Below are 27,756 nucleotides of genomic sequence, written 5' to 3'. Positions count from 1 at the left end.
CCTTCCTACTCACTCTAGTCATCAAACACAGGCTCTGGAAAGCAGAAACCAAAATGCACATGACCAACGAAGACCAGAATAACCTTTGTACAAATGTCTTTTTTTTTTTTTAATTTTCCTATAGGACATTTTCTTCCCAGATTAGAATTTTCCCAATCATTACAAAGCACATGTTTGTGAAAGGAGCAAAGTCTGTATAGGAACTTTCTTCCTGTGGGAAGCAATTACTTCCCCATTCAGTCAGGGCTAAATGTAGAGGTACAGACATTTCAAGAAAATGTTCCTTAAGCATAGTCAACTAAGCTTGAAGTGGGCTCTGCATTTATCTAGGTCCCCTATCATAGTAAAGAGGGGAGAAGCAGACAAACTCAAGCCCAGGGGCTGACTGAAAAGTATCTCCTGCCAGCCAAGGCAGCTTTCACGCTGCCCTGGGCCTCCACGATATCTCAACATCATGGGTTCTTTTCCATCTTCCCAGACTCTTGACTGACGCCCTGGAACCACAGCTTTATAAGTGACAGTCATCTGCCCTAATTTGGAGGGGCTCTCCAAGCTAATGTAAGTCATGAAGACCCACAAATGGACTTAGACCTCCTGCAGGGTGACTCCTGTCTAGCTCTTTAGTCAGCCATTTCCATATGCGCACACCAGGAATGCAAAGTAATGCAGATGGTGAGGAAAGCAAGGGCTCTGCAGAGCCCGAGCTCTTCCATCCGCTCCCTTGACAACATAGCTCCTTATGTGACCCCCACTACAGGCCAGGATCCCATCCTCTGACATGTCGCTCTTCTTGTTTTTCTTCCCTAAAATCCTTCTTTAGGAGAAGTCCTAAGGATCAAACTGAGTTCCAAAATCAAGCTCTAGCTGAGCACACATGGCTCGGGACTATCATCTTAGCTATTCAGGAGGCTGAGATCTGAGGATGAGGGTTTGAAACCAGCCTGGGCAGAAAAGTCTGTGAGGGGGCCAGGAGTTTGGCCTAGTGGTAGAGTGCTTGCCTAGCATGCACGAAGACACAGCTTCGATTCCTCAATACCACATACCTAGAAAAAGCCGGAAATGGTGCAGTGGTTCACGTGGCAGACCACTAGCCTTCAGAAAGCCCAAGGACAGTGCTCAGGCCCTGGGTTCAAGCCCCAGGACTGTCCAAAAGAAAAAAAAAAGGAAAGGAAAATCTGCAAGGTTCTTTTCTCCAGTGTAAAGCCAGAAGGAGGTGTTGCTCAAGTGGTAGAGCATCAGCCTTGAGTAAAAAAGCCAAGGGACAGCACCTAGGCCCCTAGCCCCAGTACTAGCAGATACACACACACACACACACACACACACACACACACACACACACACACACACACACACACACACACACACACACACACACACACACACAGCTCTATGAATTGCCAACTAGATGGCCTTAGGCAGTGTACTTAATCGCTGTTTTAAAAAAAATGATTCCTAACATATACCTTGTTTTTTTAACAGAAAACAGTCTTTACCCAAATATTAAGTGATCCAGTTTGATGCTAAGAAACAGAAAACCATTGTTCCCTTATGAGTCTCAAAATCTAATTGAGGAGACTAAGATTTAGGTAGGAAAGCCCACGCAAATAGTCTCATACACAAAACCAACAACAACAGAGCTACCACTATTTCTAATAATAAGTACATTATTTTTAATATGTCCGTATCAACTCTGGTACATGGAAGAATGACAAACAGAAAGAAAAAAAAAAAAAAACACTCAGAGGGGCCGGGAGTTTGGCCTAGTGGTAGAGTGCTTGCCGAGCATGCACAAAGACCTGGGTTCAATTCCTCGGTACCACATACATAGATAAAAGCTGGAAGTGGTGCTGAGGCTCAAGTGTTAGAGCTCTAGCCTTGAGAAAGTCTAAGGACAGTGCTCAGGCCCTGAGCTCAAGCTCAGGACTGGCAAAAAAAAGAAAAAAAGAAAAAAGCATTCAGAGCAGAATCCCCCACCCTCACCCACCACCATCTCCACTTCTTTTTCTGTAGGGCTGAGATGAACATGTGACCTGTGCAATGACAACTGTTTCCAACTGCATGCATGTGCATGAATGTATGAGCATACTCACTCACACTCACACACACACTTGTCTCCGCCTCCTGCCTTGCCATCTGCTTTGGCTATCCAGACCAGGGCCTATGTGGGCACCTGCAGCTCTGTCTGAGCTGCTGGGATGGGTTCCCTCTTACCCTCCAGTGATCCTGTCTCTGGCTTTGTCTTGATGACTTGACTGGCTGTGTGGATCCCATAACCTTTCCTAAGCCTAGCATTCAGTCTGTGAGGTCAACGCTGGGGCTGTCTGTGTACAGACATGCTGGTTCTAAGAGTCATGGAGGAAGCTGGCTTCTCATTGCCATGAGATGGAAGCTTTTGGAACCCTCGGTGTGAGCCCTATGCTAGGCATCGATGGTGGCTCTTTTCTGTGTATTTTTCTTTGTGTTGAATTGGGACAATACAAAGCCACCTTGCATAGCATAAGAGGAAGCAGGGAGAAATGAAAGCCTTCTGTGATTTTTCTCTTTAGGATAGTCATAGTAGAGTCTGTCTCCCTCCTCATCGTCATCTCTTATAACCTCCGGATAGGTCTATAAAATCAGAGGAGCACCTGTCTCTCCTGCTCTATGTTCTTTGTGTCCAAAGAAGCCAGTTCATTGGTCTTCCTTCCTTCCTCCCTTCCCTTTCTGCTTGGACATTGTTCTGGGGGTGGGGGGCACATTTGATTTTACTCAAGGTTAGCACTCTACCACTTGAGCCACAGCTCCATTTCCGCCTTTTTTTGGTCTTTCCTTGGAGTTGAGTCTCACAGACTCTCCTGCTCAGAATGGCTTCAAACCCCTATCCTCAGATCTCAGCCTCCTGAGTAGCTAAGATTACAGACATGAGCCTGCTGTGTCTGTCACACAGGCATAGTGAATATACTAAAAAAAAAAAAAAAAAAAAACAGAGTCTGGCACTGTGTCCTCATCCCACAAGATGCCTGGACGGTCGAGTCCATCTTTTTCCATATTCTAAGTCTCCATCCTTATTTGATATTTGTAGCCTTTATTATGCCAATGATAAGAGCAGTGATCATTTGAAGTAAACTTTCTACTTAGTTTGAGAGAGAGAGGGAGTAGATACAGATTTACTGGAAACAACGGGTTTGTTTTAACGAAACATCTATGAAAAGCCTTATTGGTTTTGCTTACTTAAATATGACACAATTACCAGTCATCATCTGAAACTAAATGGTATGAGTATACACTGCATACGAATATTCTAAGCCAGTGGTTTTCAACTGGGTCTAGGCATTAGTCTAACACTGGAGTACCACCCCCATTTTCCAATCCAATTGTCCTGGGGGACCCAGTTACTGGAAATGTATTGCGGCATTGCTTCATTGAGGCATGAACTGAACAAGGCTGGAATCACCCCTGTAATCCTAGGTACTCAGGAAGCTGAGCTCCAAGGACACTCGTTCAAGTCCAAGCAGAAAAGTTCTCATGAGACTCTCATCTCCAAGTAACTACTCAAAACTGGAAGTGGCACTGTGGCTCAAAGTGGTAGAGCACTAGCCCTAGCAAAAGAGCTCAGAGACAGTGCCCAGGCTCTGAGTTCAGGCCTCACAACTGACAAGCAAGCAAGCAAGCAAGAAAAAGTTACTTCGAACCACCCATTTACTTATTTAATCATTACTTTTTCCAACTACCCAAACATAATGTTCATTTTCCCAGCCTCTAACTAAACATATAAACTAAATTTTTTTAAAAGATTGAATATTAAAAATAGAACTTAGAGTCAGGACCTCTGATTTCAATTCCAGCTGTGCTAGTGACCTTCCTATAAAATAAGCCAAAAATATCTTCACCTGGGAGTAAGAAACTTTGGGGTGGAGGGGGGGGAATGTCTCCACTTTCCCATCTAGAAAATCCCCAAGGGGGTTCATAGTTCTCAGCAGTCAGTAGTGATTACAAACCCTGGATGCAACATGAACCAAGCAAACCCTGGCTGCAACATGAAGCAAGTGTAAACAGCCAGAATGGATTCAACTACCACCTCCAGGTATTTCTAGACCCCCTTTGAAATTCAAGGATGGAAAACTTCCAGGAAAACTGGAGTAGTATTTGAAGTGACACACACACAAGTTTACTAATAAGAAAAACTCATGAAAACCAGTTAACAAAATTCAAAAATGCTAACATGTGGGGGGGAGCTATAAATGTATAATGTCATTGGACTTCCACTTACAATGGCTGATCCAAGATGTCACCAAAACTCTGTTTTCCTGGGAAAGCTAAGTAGACATCTGAGCAATCTCATGAGAATAGAAGTTGAGAGCTCACATTATACTGACTCATAGGGGACTCAAACCAATGAACTTTGTCTGCACAATAGTAAAAACCTTTTGTAATTACTGTCACTGTAATTATTGATTGAAACTGAATATGCTTAACATAGAATCAATATGATAATTAAGTCCTCCTCTACAAAGTGTGTTTGCTTTCCAAGTTCTCTCCCTTGTGTGTTGTTTTACATTAATGCTTTCCCAAAAGTCAACATTGAATGGCAATTTGATACAAGACTCAATACCATTGACACTAATTTAAGCTGAAGGCATAACCCCTTGAAGAGAAATTGTCTTGCAGAGTTATTTATTTTAAAGTCCTTCCCCTACCATTACACATGAGCACCTTCAAGTCACCAAAGAATTCTGGATACTTTTAAAGAAATCCAGAGAATATTAACACCACCTTTAGGTCTTAAAACATTTCACATGGGCCTAATCCCTTTTCGTTTCTTTCACCCACTGCATATTCACATTCAAGACAAGTCCCTGAGTCTCAGATTTCATTAGCCACATTTTACAGAAATAATAACTGGGAATCAGAGACTAAGCTGTTTTGCCTCAGCTACAAGGGCTGAAAGCAGCCCCAGCCAAAGACTTTGCTGAGCAATTCTGCTCACCCCCTCCATGCGTAACTGCTGGAAAATGTTGACAGGGCTTAAATGAAATTCACCCTTTCCCTTTTTAAAAAAAAAAATCTGTCGTGATATGAACATAAGGTTATCAAATTGTTTTCCCATAGTTGTAGAGTGTTGGTATAGTTTAGTTTAGACTGCTAGTTTTTGAGTGGGAAGATTTTAGAGATTGGTCATTCCACTGCTCATTTTCTTAGGCAAGTTGGATCTATTGAATGGTATTTCTAACCATGAGAAAAGATGACACTTGGTCAGAGATACTTGCTTGGGAGGAAAAATACAACAGATCACACTTTATCTTAAGGCAACCAGGGAACAACAGTTAAGTCTCTGAACCTCACAGAGGGCACAGAGCTGACCGAATACACTGTGAAATAAGCATCAGCATTTGAGCCAAACACTGTACCAGTGTCTAACTGGGTCAAGAATGCTGACTGTCAAACACTGGGCCCAACACATCACACATGTGTTACCTGATCCTCATAGCAACCCCACAGAAGAAGAACGGCTACCACAATTTTATAACTGGAACAACTCAGCTCCAGGCCAGCTTAAAACACTTGCCCTAAGTCACTTCGATAGTAAGGTGGTGAGTCAGAACCCCATCTAGTCTGTCTGCCTCCAAAAGCCAAGTTCCTTGTCACCTCGAAACTGAAATATACAACTCTGTTCTCCCCAGCACATAGAATGTAGTTGAAAAGGATTAACTCCTAGCTACCCTGGGTGGGTTTTTTTTGAATAAACATTTATTTTTGTGAACCTTGATTTCCTGTTTTTAAAAAATGAGTGTGTTTTCTTTATTTAGGGAGCTGTAGTGACATGTTACCCAAAAAGAGTCTAGGAATAAGGGAAAGTTTTACTTCACAAATTGTAAAATGAACACATCACAAAAGCTGTCAACCCTAAATGCATTAATGCAAATGCCAATTTTTTTTTAAGTTTTATTACCTTTAGGTGTCCAGAGAGGTGTCCTATTCCACACATCAATTTGTGAGTACAATGCATCTTCCTCAGTGCCACCAGATGCTAATTTATAAATCGATGACCAGTCACCTACAATCACTTGCCGGGATGTAAATCTACGCAAAGTGAACTCCTAAACCACAGATACAGCACCTCCAATGTTGATCAATGTAAGAAAGATGGGGAAAGCTACAGAGGGCAAAGGGGAAGGACTCCACTTATAAACACAACTCATATTGCTGAGCATCATCTGAACCCTCTGACAAATTGAAAAATATGATTCGGAAAGGAAAGGAAAATGAAAGGAAAGGTAATAAAGGAAAGGAAGATCCCAGCTATCAAAACAAAGGGAAGACTGTCTTATCAATAGACTTTGAGCTCTGTGATTATATTATTTGTCTTCCTACCACTGGAAAACTCCAGAAAGTGGGCTGACAAATTTGGCATGAAATCCATGATGTTTGGACTCTAAATAAATTAAAGCAAACTTCTGATTATGACTTGGCACTGGGGCAGTAAGAAATGTGCTGACGGGGAAGACATTGAGTAATGTGATGCATTTCACAGTCTCTGCTCTGTGTAAATAAGAGCACTGTCACTCAGCTACCAACTGGAGAGCCGTGGGCATTTGGTTTTTGCCAGTCAGTGGCTAGAACTCGGATTATTCCAGGACACTGAGAAGCACAAGTCGGTGGACTTTCAGTCTCAGAGGCTAGTGTATGCAGATCTCATCTCCACACTGCAGTGTGCAGAGCCTCACACGAGTTCAGACAAATGCCAGTGGCTGATGCCCGTTATTCTATCTACTCGGGAACCTGACATCTGAGAATTGCAGTTCAAAGTCTGTCTGGGCAAGAAAGAAAGTCCATGAGACCCTCATCTCCAATTAACCAGCAAAAACAAACAAACCAAACCACCTGGAAGTGGTGCTATAGCTCCAAGTGGTAGAGTTCTAGCTTTGAGCAAAAAAGCTCAGGGAAAGTGCCCAAGCCCTAAGAACAAGGCCCAGGAGACAGACAGACAGACAGACACACACACACACACACACACACACACACACACACACACACGCGCGAAAATAAAAGGAAAGGAGATGAAAATGGAACTCAACATATAATCTCATCTTTCACTGACTATAATCTAATCCAAAAGGACAGGAAACACACTTAGGAGGCAGATGTTTGGCAGATAATGTTTGGCAGCTACGTCCATGAGACACTACATGACTAAATTAAAGTTTTCCTGGGGGAAGGGAGGAAGGGAAAAAGAACATATAGGCAGAGCACTGGTATCAATGACATTTAAAAAAAAAGTCTTATTGTTTTAACTATCAACTAAATTTCCCTATCACTCATTATCCTCCTTCCATGAAGTTACTGAATTATGCCAAGATATGAGGATATACAGATGTGCCCAAGTGTGTGCAAGGCAGGTCCAGAAAGACATACCCTTACACAACTGGAATGATTTTAGTGCAAGCCTGGACTTACTCCATATTGAGAAATCAAACTTCAGTTTCTGTCACTGCTCTTCCCAGACTCTCCAGCCTAAAGGAAGAAGGTTGGCAGAATGGATGGCTCTTGCTGGGCAGCTCATAGCCGCCTCACCCCTGGGAGCCTGGGGCATACAAACCAGTGGGCAGGCAAACTAGGTCAGCCTTGAGGCAGAGTCCCAGTGAAGAAAAAAAAAAGCTCCATTAGCATTTCCAGTGCAGGATGGTCACACAGTCAGAGCTGGGTAACTGAGAAGAATGGTGAGGTGCATGAAAACCCACAGGACATGTGAATAAGCCTCTTTCTCAGCAAGTCACAAAGCAGGAGCTGTGTGGCAAGGGTGTACACTGAACAGTACCGGATATTGTATATTGAGGTTGTCACTGTTAGTAGCCAATCAGAAAGGGTAGAAAGGACTTTCAAGTACAAAGAGTCATTAAAATGGTGATGGTGATCTGGGGGTTGGGAGCTGGTACCTGTAATCCTAGCTCCGCAGGAGGCTGAGATGTGAGGATCACTGTTCAATGCCAGCCCAGGCACAAAAAGTCCATGAGAGTCTTACCTCCCATTAACCATCAGAAAACCAGAAGTAATGCTGTGGCTCAAAGTGGTAGAGTGGTAGCCTTGAGCTGAAGAGCTTAGGTATAGTGCCCAGGCCAGACAGAGTTCAAGCCCCACCATCGACAAGAAAAAAAAAAAAAAAACAACATTGCATTGTAGTAACTCGTAGCAAAATGCTTTCTCCTACTGCATGTTGCTAAAGGAATCTTTCATTTTTTTAATCATAACAGTTGTTGTAGATGTAACTGATTAAGGTGATGCAGTCTACTTCAATTGTCAAAATAATTGGATATCTTGTCAACTCGACATTAAGATGTAGGGTATTTGTGAGAAGTCGAGAATGAGATGGTAAAAGAAAATTACACTGACAGCTTCGATTCCTATCTGCTTTCCTCTCACTTGCCCCACCCAAGTCCACAAGGATGGACAGAGGCAAGAGACAAAGTATCCTGATCACCATTTACACTACTGGCCACAGGGAATGAGCAGCAAAGACTCAGAGTGCAAAAAGAACCTGCCTGAAAAAAAATATTAGGTTTAGACTTTGCAAGCACACTTGTGCAGACATTAATTTGGAGCAAAAGGAAAGATTCCCTTCCTGCTCTGAAATGTTGTCTTAACTTACTGCCATTATAAACAAGAGGAAAAAGTAAATAAGAGGCAAGGCTTTATAGCTTGCAAGCACTGTCAAGTTCACAAAGCATTTATTGACCACTGTATCAGGAATAAACTCTAAATCTCTCCTCTGGCTCCTATACTACAAACTGCCTCAAGTTTCAAGTGGGATGATGATAGTCCATAGTTAAGATGTCTCTGTCTGTCTCTGTCTCTCTTTCTCTCTCTCTCTCTCTCTTTCTCTCCCTCCATCCCCTCCCCTCCCCCGTTCTAATACAACACAATCTCATCATAGTCATTCTTGGGGAAAAAGAAAACACTTTTGAAGGTAACCTTTTGGTAAGAAGGAAATAATATTTCCATTACTTATGGCAATTTTTTTTGAGGGGTGTCATTTGTGGAACTTGAACTCTGGGCCTGGGTGTTGTCCCTGAGCCATTCAGCTCAAGGCCAGCAGACTACCCCTTGAGCCACAGAGCCACTTCCGGTTTTCTGGTGGTTAATTGGAGAGTAAGAGTCTTATGGACTTTTAGTGGCTGGGCTGGCTTTGAACCATGATCCTCAGATCTCAGCCTCCTAAGCAGCTAGGATTACAGGCATGAGACGCTGTGCCCGGCTTGTGGCAAATTTTTAAAAAGACACAGTAGGGAATCATTAAGTCTATTCCAAAATTCAGAGATACAGGTATCTATAGACAAATATTTCAAATACACTAGGAACAGGTTACCTATGTAAAAACTATAACAAAAACACAGTCTGTAATAGTCTCTGTATGCTTTCCTTTCTAGAAAATATATCAACAAACAAGCCTTCTAAGCTTCAAAAAATACTATTTGGTAAGACATTCAAAAAGGGGCCAGGAGTTTGGCCTAGTGGTAGAGTCCTTGCCTAGCATGCACAGAGACCCGGGTTCGTTTATTCAATACCATATAGAAAAAAGCCGGAAGTGGTGCTGTGGCACAAGAGGTAGAGCTCTGGCCTTGAGAAAGCCCAATGACAGTGCTCAGGCCCGGAGTTCAAGGCCCAGGACTGGCAAAAAAAAAAAAAGCAAACCAGGTGTGGTATCACACCAATAATCCTAGCCCTCTAAGTTCAAGTTAGGGCACTAGTATGTATCTAGGCTATCTAAAGAAAAGAAAAGCAAGGGGCCTGGAGTGTGGCCTAGTGGGATTGTGCTTGCCTAGCATGTATGAAGCCCTGGGTTCAATTCCTTGGTACCATATACACAGAACAAGCCAGCTGCCGTGCTGTGGCTCAAGTGGTAGAGTGCTAGCCTTGAGAAAGCTCAAGGACAGTGCTCAGGCCCTGAATTCAAGCCCTAGGACTGACAAAAAAACAAAAAAAGAAAAAAAGAAAAGGAAAAGAAAAGCTGGGAGCTGGGTACCAGTAGCTCACCCTTATAATCCAATGCTAGGTACTCAGGAGACTTAGAATCACGATTCCAAGTCAGCTTGGGCAGAAAAAAACCCTGATACTTTTATCTCCAATTAAACACACACACACACACTCAAATAGAGCTGTAGTTCAAGTAGTAAACTACTAGCCTTGAGCAAATAAAACTAAGGGTCAGTGCCCAGGCCAGGACCAGCACCAAAAAAGAAGTGAAGGGGAGAGGAGAGGAGACGAGGGAAAGAGACAGGAGAGGAGGGGAGGAGAGGGGAGGGGAGCTACTCAAGATGCAGAGATCTAGAGGACCATGTTTCAAGGCCAGCATTGACAAAAAAAAAGTCTAAAAGACTCTACCTCCAAATTAACAAGCAAAAGCCAAGGCTGGAAGCATGACTCAAGTGGTAGAGTACCAGCCTAACAAGCCTGAGGTCAGGAGATGAAACCCTAGTACCAATGGGGAAGAAAGAAAGAAAAAGATACACCAATCAAACAGTGATGAGGAAGAAGTGAAATTAAAAGAAAGAGCAAGAAAAATGAGGGAATTCAATCATGGCATTGAGATATTCTTCTCTATTATCTGGATCTACAGAATCCTCTGAATGAAGACGACAGGATTCATGTTAATGTCCCCGTTGTTCCTTTAATCTGCTTTCGAGTAACGTAGGTCTTTCTTGAAGGTTCTTGCTTTCCCTTGGGAAGACATCATCCAGGAAAGAAGTTGAAGGGGAAATGCAATCACATTGAATTTGAATCTTTGCAACATAGAATCACAAAGAAAAAAAATAGGTGATAAAAGTGTAAGCATTCTTTCAGTATAACCTATACCGACATACCTCAAATTCCTCGCCCAGCCAAGGTCAACAACAAGTATGTGTTTCCTGCAATAACATTGGCCTATTTTTAAATATATAGATTATGTAGAAAGAACTCACTCTTTTTTGCTATTATATAAAAGTTGATTGGGGTAGCAGGTTTTAATAGTCATGGAAAATTCAACTATTATTTTAATTGCACAGATGATCACATCCATTTTTTTTTGTTCACAGATATAGCTTTCTGACTCACAATACAGTGAAGTCAAAACATTCAGACCAGACCTAGTAAATTATATGTATGATGGAGGAATAAAAGTAACAATACAAAAGAGGCCATGCCTATAATGTCAGCTAGTTAGGAGACAGGTAGAGGATCATTGTCCAAGGCTAGTCCCAGGAAGAAAAGCCTAAGACCTTGTCTGAAAAAATAAGCTGTAATAAAGAAAAGGGAGGGGGGAGCTGAGGAGTAGCTTAGGTTATACAGTACTTGCCTAATAGATGCAAAGCCCTGAATACAAAGATAAATACATTCTTTAAACATTTACTCATTCTTGTCTATACTGTGGTCACTATTGCTGATTTTACTTTTTAAAACACATTTGAATTTATTACTTTATTTGGTTCTCACATTTCTGTGGTACCTTAAAACAAACAGGCTTATGTTCACTCTGATTCGTAATACTTATTGACCAACTGCAAAGTGGCATAGATACAGACTGTGGCATATGTAAAGAAGACAAAAATCCTTGAAGAAGTTAAGCAAAATTCACCAAGAAAAGCGAAAAGGGGGCCAAGGAGCTAAATTTGTTTTTGCTCATCATGTTTGGCCTTCCTTTACCTTCCATACTTTCCAACTGTATAAACTTATTTAACATAATAAAATAAAGGTCTATGTCCTTAGTTCCTAAACATAAAGAGATCCATTGGTGACCTTTCCACAGTGTCAAAACACAGAAAGAACTCTGAAACTAAACAAGTCACTTGGGAGAGATCAAAACAAAGTGGGGGGAGGGAAGATTTGTGTATGTGGGTCCTGGATCTTGAACTCAGAGTGAGAGCACTGACCCTGAGCTTATGTGCTCAAGCCTAACCCTCTAAACTGAGCCACAGCTCCACTTCTGGTTTCTCAGGGGTTAATTGGAGAGAAGAGTCTTGAGGACTTTCTTCCAATTACAGACATGAGCTACTAACACCCAGTGATACATTTACTTTAAAAACTAAAAAGAGAACATGCTACTACAAACAGAACTGAGAAAATACTTCCTTCTACATGGTCTTCAATTTACACACCCCTATCTCTAAAACAATTATTTTTTAATCCCAAGCCTAAAACTAGTAACAAAAGTCATAAAGATTATTAAAGTAATGGATTACACAAATGAAACAATATACCTCATCATTTCTTCTGAATTTTTTTTTTGGTAGTTAGTTGGACATTTTTTTTAAAAAAATCTCATAAACTTTCCTGCCAGCGCTGGCTTTGAACCACAATCCTCAGATCTCCACCTGAGTACCTAGCTAGGATTACAGGCCTGGCTTTATCTGCAGGTTTTTAAATTCCATTATTTCCTGAATCTTTTACCTCTTTAATATACTTTGACTTGGCCTCAGAGGCCCTCTGCCTCCCTCCTCTTCTGCTCTCCCTTCCAGCTTCCTTTTAGTGCCAAATGCGTTGTCAGAGACACTTGCCATGACAGCCTTTATTTACCCTTTACACATTCCCCCTTAAAACCTCATTTAGTAGTTTCTATCTCAGATGCAAGATGAACACCCTTTATCTGAGAGAAAATTCATAGTGGGTTTCAAACTAACCACGTTTAATTTTTCTTGTTTTGCAAATATCATCCTCTCAGGTCTTCCCTCCCTAGCCATCTCCCATCCTACAGCACAAAGGAAACATTTGTCACCTACAATCTGCTGGAGGCTTTTGTTTTGTTTTTGTACATTGCTTTGTGCATCACTCCCCCATTCTGTTTTTTTATTTGTTTGTTTCATTCTCTTTCGGTGAGATTGTTAATTTTCCAAGATACTACCTATCACCTCCAAAGTCATTATCTTCACCATTAGCATTTTTCCCATCTCTGGTCTCAAATCTTCAGTATTTTCTTTAGTGATCCGACTGCTAGGCTATGGGTTGAATCTGTACAAAATGTAGAGCCCAGATTGACGCCAGTGGCTTATGCCAATAATCCTACCAACTCAGAGTGAGCACATACATTTGTCCTTGCATGCATCTACACACACACACACACACACACACACACTGTAGTCAAAGAGTGTCCCTGCTATTATGAAACTGATGGAGACCCAGCAGACTCACAGCTGCCTTCCTTCAGTTATGTCTTCTATTCTCTGACATTTGACAACCAGTAACCACTGAAAAACTACTGAACTGTAAAGCCTCCAACCAGACCAATTGGAAAGTTCACACAGTGTATGTCACTATTCTAAGAATGGTTATTCCTTCTCAATTCCCCATACCACCCCCAACCAATCTCCCATTTTCATTGCTATTTATTTCCTACTTCCTCAAGCACGCAAAGCCTGAAATGTTGAATCTGATAAGGTGTTCTAGCCTTCAGGACCCAATTCTAGACCTGCAGGGCTTGTCCTAAAAGTGGTATTTGCCCTTCACCCATTCCCCCTTTAAACCTCATTTAACAGATGATCTCATTTCCAACTCCTAGCAGTTCATTTTTGGCTACAGCAACCCACCTGCTGACAAATAATTCTTTTAGTTGACAGAGAATTGTGTAGAAAGCTACTCACAAAGACCTAGAAGGTGGCTACTGTCCATATATCCTTTTTCTATACAACTTCAGAGGTGTTTGGATTTAAACAGCAAGTGTTTGTTTGCAATATTCAAACAGGTATGCACACTTGAGCATGTCTCTCCCAGCCTGGATGCAAAAATCTCCACATTCTGTCTGAAAGAACCAAATACACTATCCAAGATACTGAACATATTTCCTACCTGTAATCCTAGCTACACACCTGAGATCTGACGATCACGGTTCATAGCCAGCCCAGACAGGAAAATCTATGAGGCTTTTTTTTTAATCTCCAGTTAAGCTCCAAAAGGGAAAGCCAAAAGTCAAAAAAAGCTCAACAAGGGCTCAGTGGCAAAGTACTTGCCGAGTAAATGCAATGTCCTGATTGAGTCCCAAGTACAAAATAAAGGACCAATACAATTAAAAAAAAAAAAACAAATATTGCTGTGGCTCAAGTGGTAGATTATTAGAAAAACTTAGGAACAAAGCCTAGGACCTGAATTCAAGCCCCAGTACTGGCACCAAGAAAGGCAAAACAACAAAACAAAACAGTTAAAGGAAAAGCCCATATTCCAGGGGGCTTCTCAGGAATCCAAGAATCCTTTATGATGTACAGGTTACCCACTGAAAAGGAATTCTGTGACACCACATCTACCACCTAAAAACAACCACTGGTATCATTTCCCATGGACAAAATTTGTCTTTATAATAAAGGCCTGACAACTGAGCTGGTAGTCAAAGAACAGAGAAGCCCTGCAGACAAACACAGATAACACATGTCCTGATTTTCTGCCTCACTCTTCCATTCCATGCATAGATTCCTTTCAAAGTCATGATGAGGCATGCTTGCAATTCTCAGACAAATGAAATAAGTAGTTGCTCTTTCATCTCATACCTTTCTTTGTAATTTAAAACCAATTTATTATGAAATACCTATGCTATAAGCAATTAAATATAATGGTCCTTATGTTATTATAGAAGTCATAAAAGTGGTTTTCAAATTGCTACATCACAGCTTAGTGGAAATGTTTGACTCTGTAATGGTTACACTTGCCTCTGTACCCATGTGAATCCTAACCAGGGAACCAAGAAGGGATTCCAGTTTCAATTTTTTTTTTTAATGGATTCGCTGCTAATGCTAACAAAATTAAGCACTTCATCTTAGACCTAACATCTACTAGCCTACTATATAAACTTTTCAAAGAAGGTTACAAGCAAGTGAATTATTGTGGAAAAAGGGGGAAAATAAAATCATTGAAAATATTCAAATTAGGTTGAAATGAATGGATCTCACTCTGAACCTATTACTGACTTGTAGGAGTTTTACAGAGACTATTGTTTCTCTTACACATACACACACACATCTACAAGGTAAGTATAATTCCAAGTTAACAAAAGGGAGAAACTACAAGCACAAGCAGGTAAGAGGTGGCTTCTCAGGGTCTTTTTTGTTGGTGGTCCTGGGCTTTGAACTCAGGAATTGCATGCTATCCATGAGCTTCTTTGTGCTCAAGGCTAGCACACTACCACTTGAGCCACAGTGCCATTTCCAGCCTTTTCTGAGTAGTTTATTGAAGATAACAGTTTCACAGACTTCTCTGCACCAGCCAGCATCGATTTCTGATCCTCCGTTCTCAGCCGCCTGAGTAGTAGCTAAAGTTACAAGTGTGAGCCACCAGAGCCTGGCACTTTCCACTTTTCAGGGCCTTATTCTCAAGAAATAGCTCGAGGGGACTATTCAGGCCAAGACCCACCAACTGCCTCTTACAATTCTGCCACATTGTTTCGCCATGATTAGCAATAAGACTCATGGAAGCAATACACAGCCATGAAATTCTCATTTTGATTATGCCATCTAATTTCCACAAATGAGCAAAAGAAAAACATTTAACTCTTTGAAATACACTTATCTAATTTCATAATTCTAGTGAATTTGCTTCTCAGCACTTCTTAAGGCCCAAACTGAAACCATTTTATTTAAAATAGATCAACTACCAAAAATATCCTAGCTAGTCCACAAATAAATGTTGTATATTTTTCATCATTTCTGCATTAGCTACAACCACACTCTGAGGATGTCAGTGAGCTTATTTTACCATTAGAAGGGGATAATAACTATATATCTTTTGTGTTCTTATACTTTTGCCCACACTTCTATTAATAAAATGTCACTTGAATCTGTTTTTATTTCTCCTCCTTTCCTTTTTTTTTTACAAATAATTTCCTGTGTCAGTCAGAAGCTTTCCGCTCCTTATTTGCCTTTGTTCTAGTTCATTTATTCCTCTTTCCATATTTCTGCAGCCTCTAGTTTCGAGGGTGTACCAAGTCCTAAGAATCAATATCGCCCTGACAAAAACAGCTGGTGAGGCCACACCCTTGGTCTATTTCACTGGAATTTCTACCTGGCCCCAAAGCTGATAGCAAAGGGACAGATCAAATTTTTCAATTCCCACAAAGCTAGAGTTCCATCTGGGCACCAGTGGTTCATGCCTGTAATCCTAGCTACTCAAGAGTCTGAGATCTGAGAGTCATATATATCAAAGCCAATTCAGGCAGGAAAGAGTCTCTTTCACCATGAGACTCTCATCACCAACTCACCAGCAAAAAGCCGGAAGTAGAGTTGTGGCTCAAAGGGGAGAGCACTAGCTGAAGGACAGCATCTAGGCCCTGAGTTCAAGTCCACACAACCCACCTACACACACACACACACACACACCCTAGAGTCCAAATAAATACACTAGCTACTAAATTCTCCATTGATGGAAAAACCCCAGCTGTTTCTCCATATGTGTTCCTAAGTATTATTTCCAAATAAACAAGGTGATGAGTGGTTTATACTGTCTTTTAGTCAAGTCTTTGAGGTTATTTTTATTATCCTAGCTGTATTCCAGATTCACAGGGAACAAAACCACCCAATGAGGATGACAAATAAAGCTTCCCCAAGATATCTCCAAGACAACTGGAAGCTGAATACTTCCCCTCAACAAAACCTCCTGTAAAGGGCTACAAGTACCAGAGGATCCGTATCTGGGTATGTTTACACTCAGTACATCTGGTGACAGAGCTCTCCACCAAACTTACCACACAGCCAGTGGTCAACTTTCTTTAAAAAATTAGACAAATTCAATAATACTTGGACAACCCCTACTTGTGGGAGTTTTAAAACACCTCATCGACAGTCTATTTATCCTTCACATGGCATAGGATCATCCCCTATAGAACCATCTATGTCTTTGTATAAATGAATGGCAAGGATAACAACCAATCGGAACTCGGTTCAAGCTGTGCTTCCAGAGAAACACGTAACTATTTAGGATACATTAGAATCGGGTCTCTTGAATTTGGATTTTTTTCAATTTAACTTTAACCTTTATTATTTAAACAATTAGAGTGTTAATATAAACTTGGGGGGGGGGGCGCAGTGCTTGTACTCAAGGCCTGAGCATTGTCCTTGAGCTATTTTGCTAAAGGCTAGTGCTCTACTACTTGAACCACATGGCCACTTCTTGATTTCTTGGTGCTTAATTGGAGATAAAGCAACACACAGACGTTTCTGCCCAGACTGGCTTCAAACTTCAAACCTCGTATCTCAGGCTCATGAGTAGCTAGGATTCCAGGCATAATCCATCAGTGCTGGGCAAATATTAACATAATTTTTATATCCAACATCAATGTGCTCAAAAGTAACTGTTAAAATGAATCCTTTAAAAAAAAAAAAACCCTTGAGTTGGAGTATCTAGTCTTCTACAGGTCAAATGATGCCTCTCGTGACTTGGCAATGTCCTAGTATGTACTAAAAACTCCGATTTGTGTTGCTACTTGCAAATCATGCTGAAGGAAAAAAAAAGCAAATCCTCAGTGATCAAGACATTCCATGGTAAGATCACAGTGTGAATGGGGGCACACTGAGCAAGTCTTATCTAAAGGATACTGTGAAGAGCTGGAAGAAGACTCACAATACTCAGAACAGCTAGAAACTCCCACTGAAAAATGCTATCCTAGGCAGTTTAAAAAAAAATAGCTATTCTAGATAGTTAGAAAAAAAAATAGCTCAGCTCTAAAGAAAGAATACCTGGAACTTAGTTCCTCTCCCTGAGTGTTTCTCTTTACGTTTAGAAACCTGGCAGTGCAGAAGAATGTAGCCAATGGAAGTTTCTGAAGCAGCACCTTCTCAGTCAGTGCCTTAGGTGACTGGTTTCAAATGGAACCTCTTTCTGCTTTCTTTAGCTAAAACGAAATTTCCTGTACACCCTATACATGCCTTGTGAGATGAAAGCTGTTTTCCACTGTCCTGTTTTCAGCTTCCTCCTAACAGATCTGCTTCAAAAGAGCAGAGACAACATGGACCTGCCACACCGCTCACCATAGTGAAGCTTCACCATTCCCACTCGGAGAAGCATTACCTGGGCACATGCTTTTCCTAGCAGCATGATTCAAATTTGATTTTTTAAAAAAACTATCAAAGATGATTCCTCCTTCTCATTTTAGTAGTAAACATTGGGCTCTCTGGTTTTGTTTCCTGCTGCCAGAAGATGTTGAAATGTCAGGTTAAATTGCCATTACAAAGCTACTAGCAATCGTTTTTAGGAATTTGCAACTCCTCATTCCTACCAAAAAAGAAAACTCTACAATTACAAAAAAGATCGATGCCTCCCCTCCAAAAACTCCTAAGCGTCATCTTAGTAATATCACTGTGTTAAAAAAAAAAATGAATCTGTTGCATGCTGAAGAACATTCTCAAGAATCACTTCATTGCACAAATGTTGCTACAGTTGCACAGTGAACCAAACTCTTCTTAGGAAAGATAATGTTCAAAAATTTCAAACATTAGGAAACACAGGATTCCTGCTGCCTGGGGAATATTCTCAGAACAGTTAGCCTATTCTGGGGTCTCTTTCTAGACTGTCAACAGCAACTATGGAAGAAAAGTAAATTAAAAAGTAAAATACCCAAGAGTAAGGAAAGAACTTTAGAGTCATTTTACTGCCAAGAGGAAGTCATTTCCCCCTCAGTGTCCCAGGGGTAACATATTATTGCCAGGTACAAGGACCCAGGCTCTCAGAATCCTACTCCTCAGGTACTGCCTGCCATGCTCAAGTTGTCCAAAGCAAGACTTAAAGAGTAGACAGTGTTCAGGTTCACGGTGGGAACTATAAAAAGTTCAATGCCCCAGAAGTGGAGAGGGAAAGGGCTGTTAGGAGTTCAAGTCCTGGCTTCCAAGGTCTAAAGCTGGAGAAAGATTTAACAGTGAATCATCTCCTTCTCATCCTGTCTGTCGTCAAGCGGGTTCCTTCACAGAGCTCAGGCAGAGAATAGACCCAGGGGTCTGGCTCTCCTGCAAGAGGTAAACGCCTGTAAAGGAACCAGGCCGCAGGGCTGTGGGAGGAGGGGGCTTAGAGCCAGGGGTGTCTCCTGCTCCCCCAGAACTGCAGATCCAGACCTCCCCAGCATAGCACAAGTTTGGACAAGTCTGGCAAAGCATTTAATCATTTGACACATAGCTGGGAAGAGCTTCCTATAAGAAAGGCATTTTAAAAAAAGAAGAAGACGACGAGCAGCAGAAAGTTCTGGCGGTGGACAGAAAGGGGAAGTAAAAGGTAAGAGTGTAAGAAGTGGGGAAGAGGTTTTGAAAACCAGGAGCCAAGGCTTCCCAGAGCAGAGGGCAGAGCCAGTAAATCCCCCGTCTAATAATAATAGTAATAGTAATAGCCGGGACGCAGGGAAGAGACTACAGACTTCCCCATCCGAAGGGAAACTCTGAGCAAACTCTCTGCCAGTGGCTTCCTTAAGACTTGAGAACCGGGAAGCAGCAGAGGACACAGATGGCGGTGGAATTCAGATGTCAGAGAAGGTCAGGCCAAGAGCAAAAGGGTGTGGGAAAAGGGGAGAGGAAGGACTTCCGGAAATCCCCCCACCCGGGCCCTGGGGGGCGGGGGGTGGGGAGTGGAGAGAGAAGAAGGGGGGGGGGGTACTGTTCAGGGATGGGGTGAGGCCAGACGTGAAAAACATCCAGGCCTCCGACTCTAGATCCCAGCGCCTGGGAAAGTTTTAGAGGAAAGAAAACAGGTGGCGCGAAGGAGCACTGGAGGAGGAGCACCCGGTGTGAAACTGCGCGCTGTACAGGTTCTGGCATCTGGAGACCCAGAAAAGAGTGTGTGGGGGGTCTCCATCTTTTCGCAGTGTTTCCCCCCCACACCCCACCCCTACACACACACGTCCCCGCACCCCCCCATCCACCCCTGCTCCCCACCCCGAGGCCTCCAGGAGTCCTCAGCCGCCCCCCAGCGGCGGGGCCCGGCGCGCACTCCAGGGGCGCCGCGCTCCAACTTCGCGGACCCCAGCGGCGGGGCGCGGGGCGGCGCGGGGCCCCTCCGGGCGGGCGGGCTCACCGAGGGCGCCGTCAGGCGGCTGATGCTCTCGCCCAGCGAGTCCAGGTTGACCCGCCGGCGGCGCTGCGCCCTCCTGGCCCCGGCGGCGGCGGCGGCGGCGGCGGCAGCAGCGGCGGTGACAGCAGCAGCGGGAGCCGGGGTGATGGCAGCGGCGGCGGCGGCGGCCGTGCGGGGCCCGGGGTGTCCGGGGGGGCTCCGGCTGCCGTTCCAGCAGAGCTTAGCCATGGGGCACTCCCCCTCGTCCTCCGGGCTGGTCTCCAGGTAGTCGGAGCCCAGGGAGCTGAAAGACTCGGATGAAATCTTCCTGCGAGACATGGTGCTGGCGGGGCCGCGGCGGCGGGCGGCCGGCGGCGGGCGGCGGGGACGCGGTGCGGGCGACCGCGGCGGTGGCGGTGGCGGGATCGGCGGCGGCGCTGGCCGGCGTTAGGCGAGACGGGGCCGCGGGGCGCTGCGAGCGCGCACGGCCGGGCGGGAGTCCCCGGGGCCGCGGAGCCCCGCGCACCAGCGGCTCATGGCGGGAAGTTGGGGCCCCGGCTGCACCGGGGGCGCCGCCTCCGCCGAGGCTGCCGATCGCGTGGCCCGGGCTCCCCACCCCCCCACTCCCCGCGAGTGTGTGTGATCGCGGGCGGCGGGGACCGACGAATGGGCGGAGGGAGCGGGCTGCGTCCCGACCCCGGTGCGCTCCGAGCCCGGCTGCTGCCTGAGCCGCCTGCGCGCCTCCCGCGCCCCTTCCCCGCACCCGCCTCCTTCCTCCTCCTCCCCCTCGTCGTCCTCCTCCTCCTCCCTTTATCCTCCCACCGCCCGCCCGTATCACGTGTCCCCACCGCCCTCACGGAGAGTCTCTGCCTCCCCTGTCGCCACGTTTGGGGAGCGACGAGGACACTTGGTGCTGTCCCCGGCGCACCCTCCTGGCCACCCGACGAGGAGCGCGTGGCGCCGGGGCTCCGAGGAGACGCGAGGTCCCCCAACCCCGCACGCCCCGGCGACGGCGGGGAGGAGAGGGGCGCGGGGTCGGGGCGGGGGGCGCCCTTCCTCCGCAGCCGCCCCCGGAAGCCCGGCACCACCCAAGGAGGGGGCTCCGGCCCGGGTTCGTGTCCCCCCCCCACCCGGCCTGGCTGGGACTTTATTTAGGAAGTTCAGGGGGGGCTCAGGGGAAAAGGCCTCGCCGTCCATCCGGCCTCGCCGTCCCAAGAGCAGAGGCTCGGCTAGGAAGGGAAGGGCAGGGGCCCCCGGGGTGGGGAGGGACCACCATCACCCCGGGGCAGCTCCGGCGGGCACAGCCCGGGGGCTGTGGCTCAGCCCGGTGGGGCGCGCCGACCTCCCCCGGCCGGGCACCAGTGCTGGACAGCTCCGCCTGGCACCCGCGGGCTGGATGGGAGGCGGGGAACCCACCCTGTCCCCACCCTCCCGGCTCCACCCCTGCAGCACATTCACCCTGGAGCCAGGCACCGGGGGACCCCCGGGAGGGAGCCCAGCGCCAGCAAAGCCCTGCCTTTCCAACAGCCCTTAGGGCAAGAGGTGGGGAGCTGCCCAGGGAGATGCCTGGGGAGGGGAGGGCAGACCCACTCCAGCCTTCCCTTCCCACCTCCCCATCCACACACACACGCCCCTGCCTGTGCAAAGACTTGTGCAAGAGTGGACCTTCAATGAGGAGTGATTTGAAGATGTGGAAGTTGGAAATTGGAACCAAACCCATAAAAAAAATACCGAGAATTGAGGGTGGTTTTGTATCCTCAGACTTTCAAACTTAAAGACCCTGACAATTGGTGTCACTGGTATGAATCTTAAGGTTTTTGTTGGTTTTAATATGGGGTCTTTGATGTGTTACCCAGACTAGCTCAGGAAATATCCCCACTCTTCTAGGGTCTTGAGTTCCTGGGATTACAAGTGTGCCAACAGCTTCTCTTCTAAACATGTATAATCAAGAGATTCTTTTTGACATGGTAAATTTTGACTCTTACGTTTTATATAATATGCTATAAGTATAGCTAGAAGAGGAAAAAAGAGAAGGAGGGACAAGGAGGAAGAGGAGGAACAGAGGAAAAAATAGAAAACAAAGCTAAGTTTGGGTGCTGGTTTTAGTTCTCCCAGACTACCAAGGCAAGAATTTTTTTAATTTGGGGTTCCCTCCCCCCAAAAAAGAATTGATCCAGGAAAAGCGATTATTTGCATTTAAAAACAAAAAAAAAATAAAGTCTTGCACTGCCAGCCCCCCACCAATTTTCTTTTGATGCTAAACCTTTGCGATTGTTTATGATGAGCCCAGCATAATTATTATTTGATGTTTCCTCTTAAGCTTGGAAAAAAATCCAATGAAATTGATGCAGAAGCATGGCTTATTCCCAGATCCTAAATAGGCAATGAGAATAAGAATGTATACAAATATATAACACATATACTGTCCTGCAAAGAAGTTTCTGACTACATGTTCTCATGTTATCGTAGGACGTCAGGCTACAGCTTTAAAATACTATCATTAGTTCTTGGATTGTATGATATATCAATGATTTTTCTCATTTCGATTAATCCTGTGCATTTATTTTCACAAACTACATCCTTTCCCCTCAGTTCAGCTAAAAACCTTCCCTCGCCCATTGTTCTGAATCACAACGGGTAATATTTTTGATGATTACATTTCTTCCAACTTTGGAGGAACTGTACTATTCTGTGTTGAGTATCAACCACCGAAACTGGGTTGTAATTCCTAGTTCTCTTCTTTAGAAATAATGAGATAATTTTCAAGTTCTTTAAATCATGGAATTTTAGAGCTACCACAAAAGATACCAACTAACCTCTGCCCTTCATATTGTTTTAATTCACCATTGCTGTCCTCTCTACACATAAAAAAGGTACTTTGATGATAGTAGTATGTACATTTCATGTTGAACTTGGAACTGGAAGATGTGAGCATGCGTGCTCACCCTGAGGCTTGAACTCAGAGCATAGGTGCTGTCCTTGAGCTTTTTTGCTCAAGGTTAATGCTCTACCATTTAAGCCACAACTCTACTTCCAGCTTTTTTGGTGCTTAATTGCAGCTAAAATGCAGTAACTTTCCTGCCTAGATTGGCTTTGAGCCAAAATCCTCAGGCATCAGCTTCCTGAGTAGCAAGCATAAACCACCAGGACCCAGCTTTAGAAATGGACCTTTTAACTGTCCTGTCCACTCCACCTCTGTCTCCAATACAAACTTACTAAGTGAAGTATCAGTGGTTTCTAACAGCAAGAGGCCTGGGAGACTTTCTGTTTAAATGAAAAGTTTACTTCCCGAAAGATCTCTGAATTTATGGGACATTTCTGACATTGTGTGAACCATTTAGATCAAAGATTCTTAACACTGGATCAAGTGACCAACTTTTCTGTATGAATTACTCTGCCTTTCATCATGATATTCCCACCAATTTTTAAAGTAGAAACAAGACCTAAATATAGACAGAACATCATCTGCTTTGCTTTCAAGAGTTTCCTTTAGTATTTTCATTAAGTAATAAGGTTCATAAAGCTCTCTATCGTTGGGAAGAGTGCTATTCTATATTTGAGTTAACATTTTTAAACAGAAGCATAAGTATTGGACACTTTAAAAAACAAAACACCCTTAAGCTACAAATGCAATTCAAGTACCTTAAGCAAAGAATAGGGCAGTAAAAAAATTAATCTGCTCTGGTTTTAGGAAAAGACAGCTATAAAATTCATTCTCACCAATCTACCCCTGTTCTGTGTATCATGTTTCCATGAAGTCCACAAAGCCACAATTGTGCACAATTCAGAAATATTAGTTGGTACATTAGTGAAATTATGGGTATGTGATGATGCACTCAGATTGATCAAGGACTAGAAAATGCACCCTGAGAAAAATCCTATGTCCTTTCTCCCTCAGAATGGTGGAGTCCTACCTTCACACAAAATGTTTTTTCTCGGGGCTGGGAGTTTGGCCTAGTGGTTAAAGTGCTTGCCTAGCATGCATGAAGACCCGGGTTTGATTCCTTGGTACCATATACATAGAAAAAAGCCGGAAGTGGTGCTGAGGCTCAAGTGGTAGAGCTCTAGCCTTGAGAAAGTCCAAGGACAGTGCTCAGGCCCTGAGCTCAAGCCCAGGACTGGCAAAAAAAAAAAAAAAAAGTTTTTTCTCTCACTATACTGCCTCTCGTTCAATCTCATTTTCATCCTTTCCAGAAAACTAAAGAAAAATCACCTCTGTCAAATTCAGATAAAAACTACAATCAGTCCTCATTCCCTAAATTCTTTGCATTCAGAGCTCCAAACTCCTTCCTAATTTCTTTTCATCCATCTCAGTCTCCAGCAAGAAAACCTGCAACATCTGCCTAAGCATTCCTTCCCCCTCCTCCTCCAACGCCCCAGCAGAGTTCCTTTCCTAAAATCAAAAGACTAAGGAAATCTTTCTTTCTGCCAGTCTTTCCACAGATTTATATAAATTTGCCAGCTCACCAGGTGAGTTCTTCACAAGGGCAAACTTCTTTGCTTTCTGCAGTTACCTGGTGAACGCTAAACTAGGGCAAACTTTTCCTCAATCCCTCCCTCCCTCCCTCCCTCCCTCCCTCTCTCTCTCTCTCTCTCTCTCTCTCTCTCTCTCTCTCTCTCTCTCTCTCTCTCTCTCTCTCTCCTCCCTCTCTCTCTCTCTCTCTCTCCCTCCCTCCCTCCCTCCCTCCCTCCCTCCCTCCCTCCCTCCCCCTTCTCTCTCTCTCACACACACACACACACACACACACTTCACCTGCAGGGTTGACTCTATGCCTCTCTCAAATGAACATGAGGTTTGTGCCATTCCCCTCTCTTAAAAGTGGTCACATGCGCTTTCTCAGTGAATGGCCAAGATCAATGAAGTGCAGAAGGTATAGTCAATCCTCGCCATACTTTTAAGCCACAGGAAACACTAAGGATAATGCCATAATGAGAAGAACCATCATCTCTGGGCAAAATAACATAGGGTCACGTGGAAAGTGATGTGATTGATCATCTGAGGGTTATAGTGCCTCATAAAACCATCTTAAAGGAGAATACTTGCTTGAGGGGGGAAAACGCAAGAGAAAGAAAAGGAGAAGATATGAAGAAAAGACATCCAGGTCAATCTATACTTAGTATCAGAAATTTGTATCAGAAATGCACTTGGACTAGGAGAGTTCCCTTGTTTTGATGCCACCAAATGTATCAGATTTAAAAAGTGACAAATAATCCACATATTTTGGTATCATTGGCAGAGCCCAGCTCTCTGGTGAAGTGGCTTCATATTGAAGCCCACATGGCAGACATTATCTTTCTCTGAAGAGGAGGCCCTAAAAACCAACACATCAAGCAATAGGATCAGTACCAGAGCCCCCTACAATTCTCAACCTACTTAGCTACAGACTCAGCAAATTAGCCATCTTTAGTACACTTCTATAGACCTGGATTTTCATTTTAATACTAAATGAAGCTATACTGAAATATTGTACCCTTCCTACCGGTGTTTTTGTAAGCGACAGTGTTAACCTTAGATGTCTAACAGCTATAGTATTTCATAAATAAGTGCTTGCTTATGGCCCACAGTAGCCTTTATTATGTTTACAAATTCTTATTTTCACCTGTGTCCCCTTCCAAAGCTTTGACCTTCTATGTTTACTTAAGGAAAAGGAAATTAGCATTAGTTTCAAACCTACTATGTATCTTTTGCTGATCCTCCAGCCTGATCTCTGGTTCTCTGAGCTTCTTTTCCTCAAGGCAAGCATTCTACCAATTGAGCCCCAATGCCACTGCCAGCTTTTTTGTGTAGCTAAGTGGAGGTAAGAGTCTTACAGGGTTTCCTGCTCAGGCTGTCTTCAAACCATAATCCACTGATCTCAGCCTCCTGAGTAGTTAAGACTACAGGTGTGAGCCACTGACACCTAACTCAAACTTTTTTATTGTCTTATTCTAAAAAAAAAAAAAATCTTCACAATGCCCCCAATAGGGGCATTTTTCTGAGTTACATACATACAGAAATTCTAACAATCCTGAAGATGTAAATATCTTCCTCAATGTCACAGCACCCACAGATAGGAGAGTTGTAAATCCAATCCCGATTGCTAAGGCCAAGCTTTTATGTTGAAATGTATTTCCTGCTTATCTCCTGTAATTTGTCTTTAACTGAGCTAAAAGCAAGGAGAAAAATCTGTGCAAAAAACAAGTATTAAAATCATAAGGTGAGTAATTTCTGCACGATAAATACTACATCTAATAACCATTTGGGTTTCTTTCTGGAATGCATTGTAATGAAAAAAAGCACATATACTGTAGGGCATTTACATGTAAAATGGGTATTTCACAGTATCTGTCCATAAAGCTAGCCAAAAGCAAATTCCTTAATTTCTCTAGCGCTTTTGTCTCGAAATGGAAAAGCAGTCCTCCATCCTCACTATCCTCTTACATTTGTACTTGTTGAGCTATACATTTTATTTCTGGAAATATTTTGTGCCTAAAAAAATCACAATGTTTTTGCACATCATAAAGGTTACCTCTTCTTTTTCCTTCTCATCATATCCTTCCTGAGAACTCTATTTCTTGGCAAATTCCTTCTTAAACTATCTAAGATTTTCTCCTTATTTCAAACTGCCACAACAAGGTCCTCAGAATTAAGCAGAAAAAAAAATAAAAAGGAAACATTTCAAATCAATCATATTTGGTAACATGCTTACCATCTCCCTGTGCTTTCATAACCTAATTCTTCTGTCTGTTTATTATATTATAGAAAAGAATTATATCTTTTTGTCTGCAGTTTACAAGGCTTGAAGCTAACAATAACAAGTAAGACTTATCAGTTACAGACCTGATAGTGCATCGCTAATGATAATAAACATTTATCTAAATAGGTTTAATTTGTAGCAAATATGTGATCTGTATTTTCCTCATTATTCTAGAATAATCCATTTTAAAACCCATTTTATGTAAATACTATCATACTTAGAAATACTAACTCTAAGAATGAAATGTGCTCTTGTGACCAGATATGAAATAAAAGGACATTAACAAAGCATTACTGATAATGATTCAATGATGTTGTACCCCAGAGATAACTGAAACAAATTTATGTTCAAAAGAAGTAAGAAATGAAAATTGATCTTCATGTCACAATAATTTCTGAAATACATCTCAAGGTCCATAATCAAATGGCCGACATTAGCCATGAACAGTTCAAGCCTAGAAAACACCTCAGGGTTAACAAAATCCTAACTAGATGCTGGTGGCTCACACCTGTAATCCTAGCTACTAAGAAGGCTGAGATCTGAGGATCAAGGTTCAAAACCAGCCAACCTGGGCCAAAAACAAAGTCCATGAGCTTCTTATCTCCAATTAACCACCAGAAAACCGGAAGTGGAGCTGTGGCTGGAAATGGTAGAGCACTAGTTTTGAGGGAAAAAAGAAAAAAGCACAGAGGTAATAGCTAGGCCCTGAATTCAAGCTGCTGACCAAAACAAGAAAAAGAAAACCCTAAGCCTAAACCATTTCTCCATCAGCAGTCATGAAACTGAAAGCATGGCGGCCTTAGTAATAATGGCCAAAATAAATCATTTTTAGTCCTTTTCCTCCAGAGCCCCAAAGTAACTGTCTCTACCTGTGCACACATTGAGGTAGATTTCAGCTCCATCTCCTCAAAAATTCTTGCATTTCTCAAAGAAAATTCTCAGATTTCATGGACTCGGGTTTTTCACAAGGCTTTTTTTTTTCACAAGGCTTTTTTTGTTGTTATTGTTAACATTACTCAAGGTTCAAACCACCAAGCCCAAAACTGAAATCCTGACAACTGAGTAG

General features: G+C 43.3%; 1 protein-coding gene across 1 annotated transcript in view; it reads right to left on the bottom strand.

Annotated features, from left to right (window-relative positions):
• The window catches only part of Gucy1a2 (guanylate cyclase 1 soluble subunit alpha 2), a 187,504-nt gene extending 167,185 nt beyond the window's left edge, over positions 1 to 20,319 (bottom strand). Inside the window, exon 1 of the mRNA XM_090319588.1 lies at positions 19,978 to 20,319. Coding sequence (XP_090175714.1) covers positions 19,978 to 20,292 — 315 coding nt within the window. The 5' untranslated portion in view covers positions 20,293 to 20,319. The remainder of the gene's footprint in view (positions 1 to 19,977) is intronic.
• Positions 20,320 to 27,756: the final 7,437 nt, after the last annotated feature.

The sequence above is a fragment of the Megascapheus bottae genome, chromosome 27 (assembly GCF_031878675.1).
Source record: "Megascapheus bottae isolate mThoBot1 chromosome 27, mThoBot2.hap1, whole genome shotgun sequence".
Classification (NCBI taxonomy): Eukaryota; Metazoa; Chordata; class Mammalia; order Rodentia; family Geomyidae; genus Megascapheus; species Megascapheus bottae.
The sequence above is the reverse complement of the archived record's forward strand: the minus strand, read 5'-3'. Positions and strand labels throughout refer to the sequence as shown.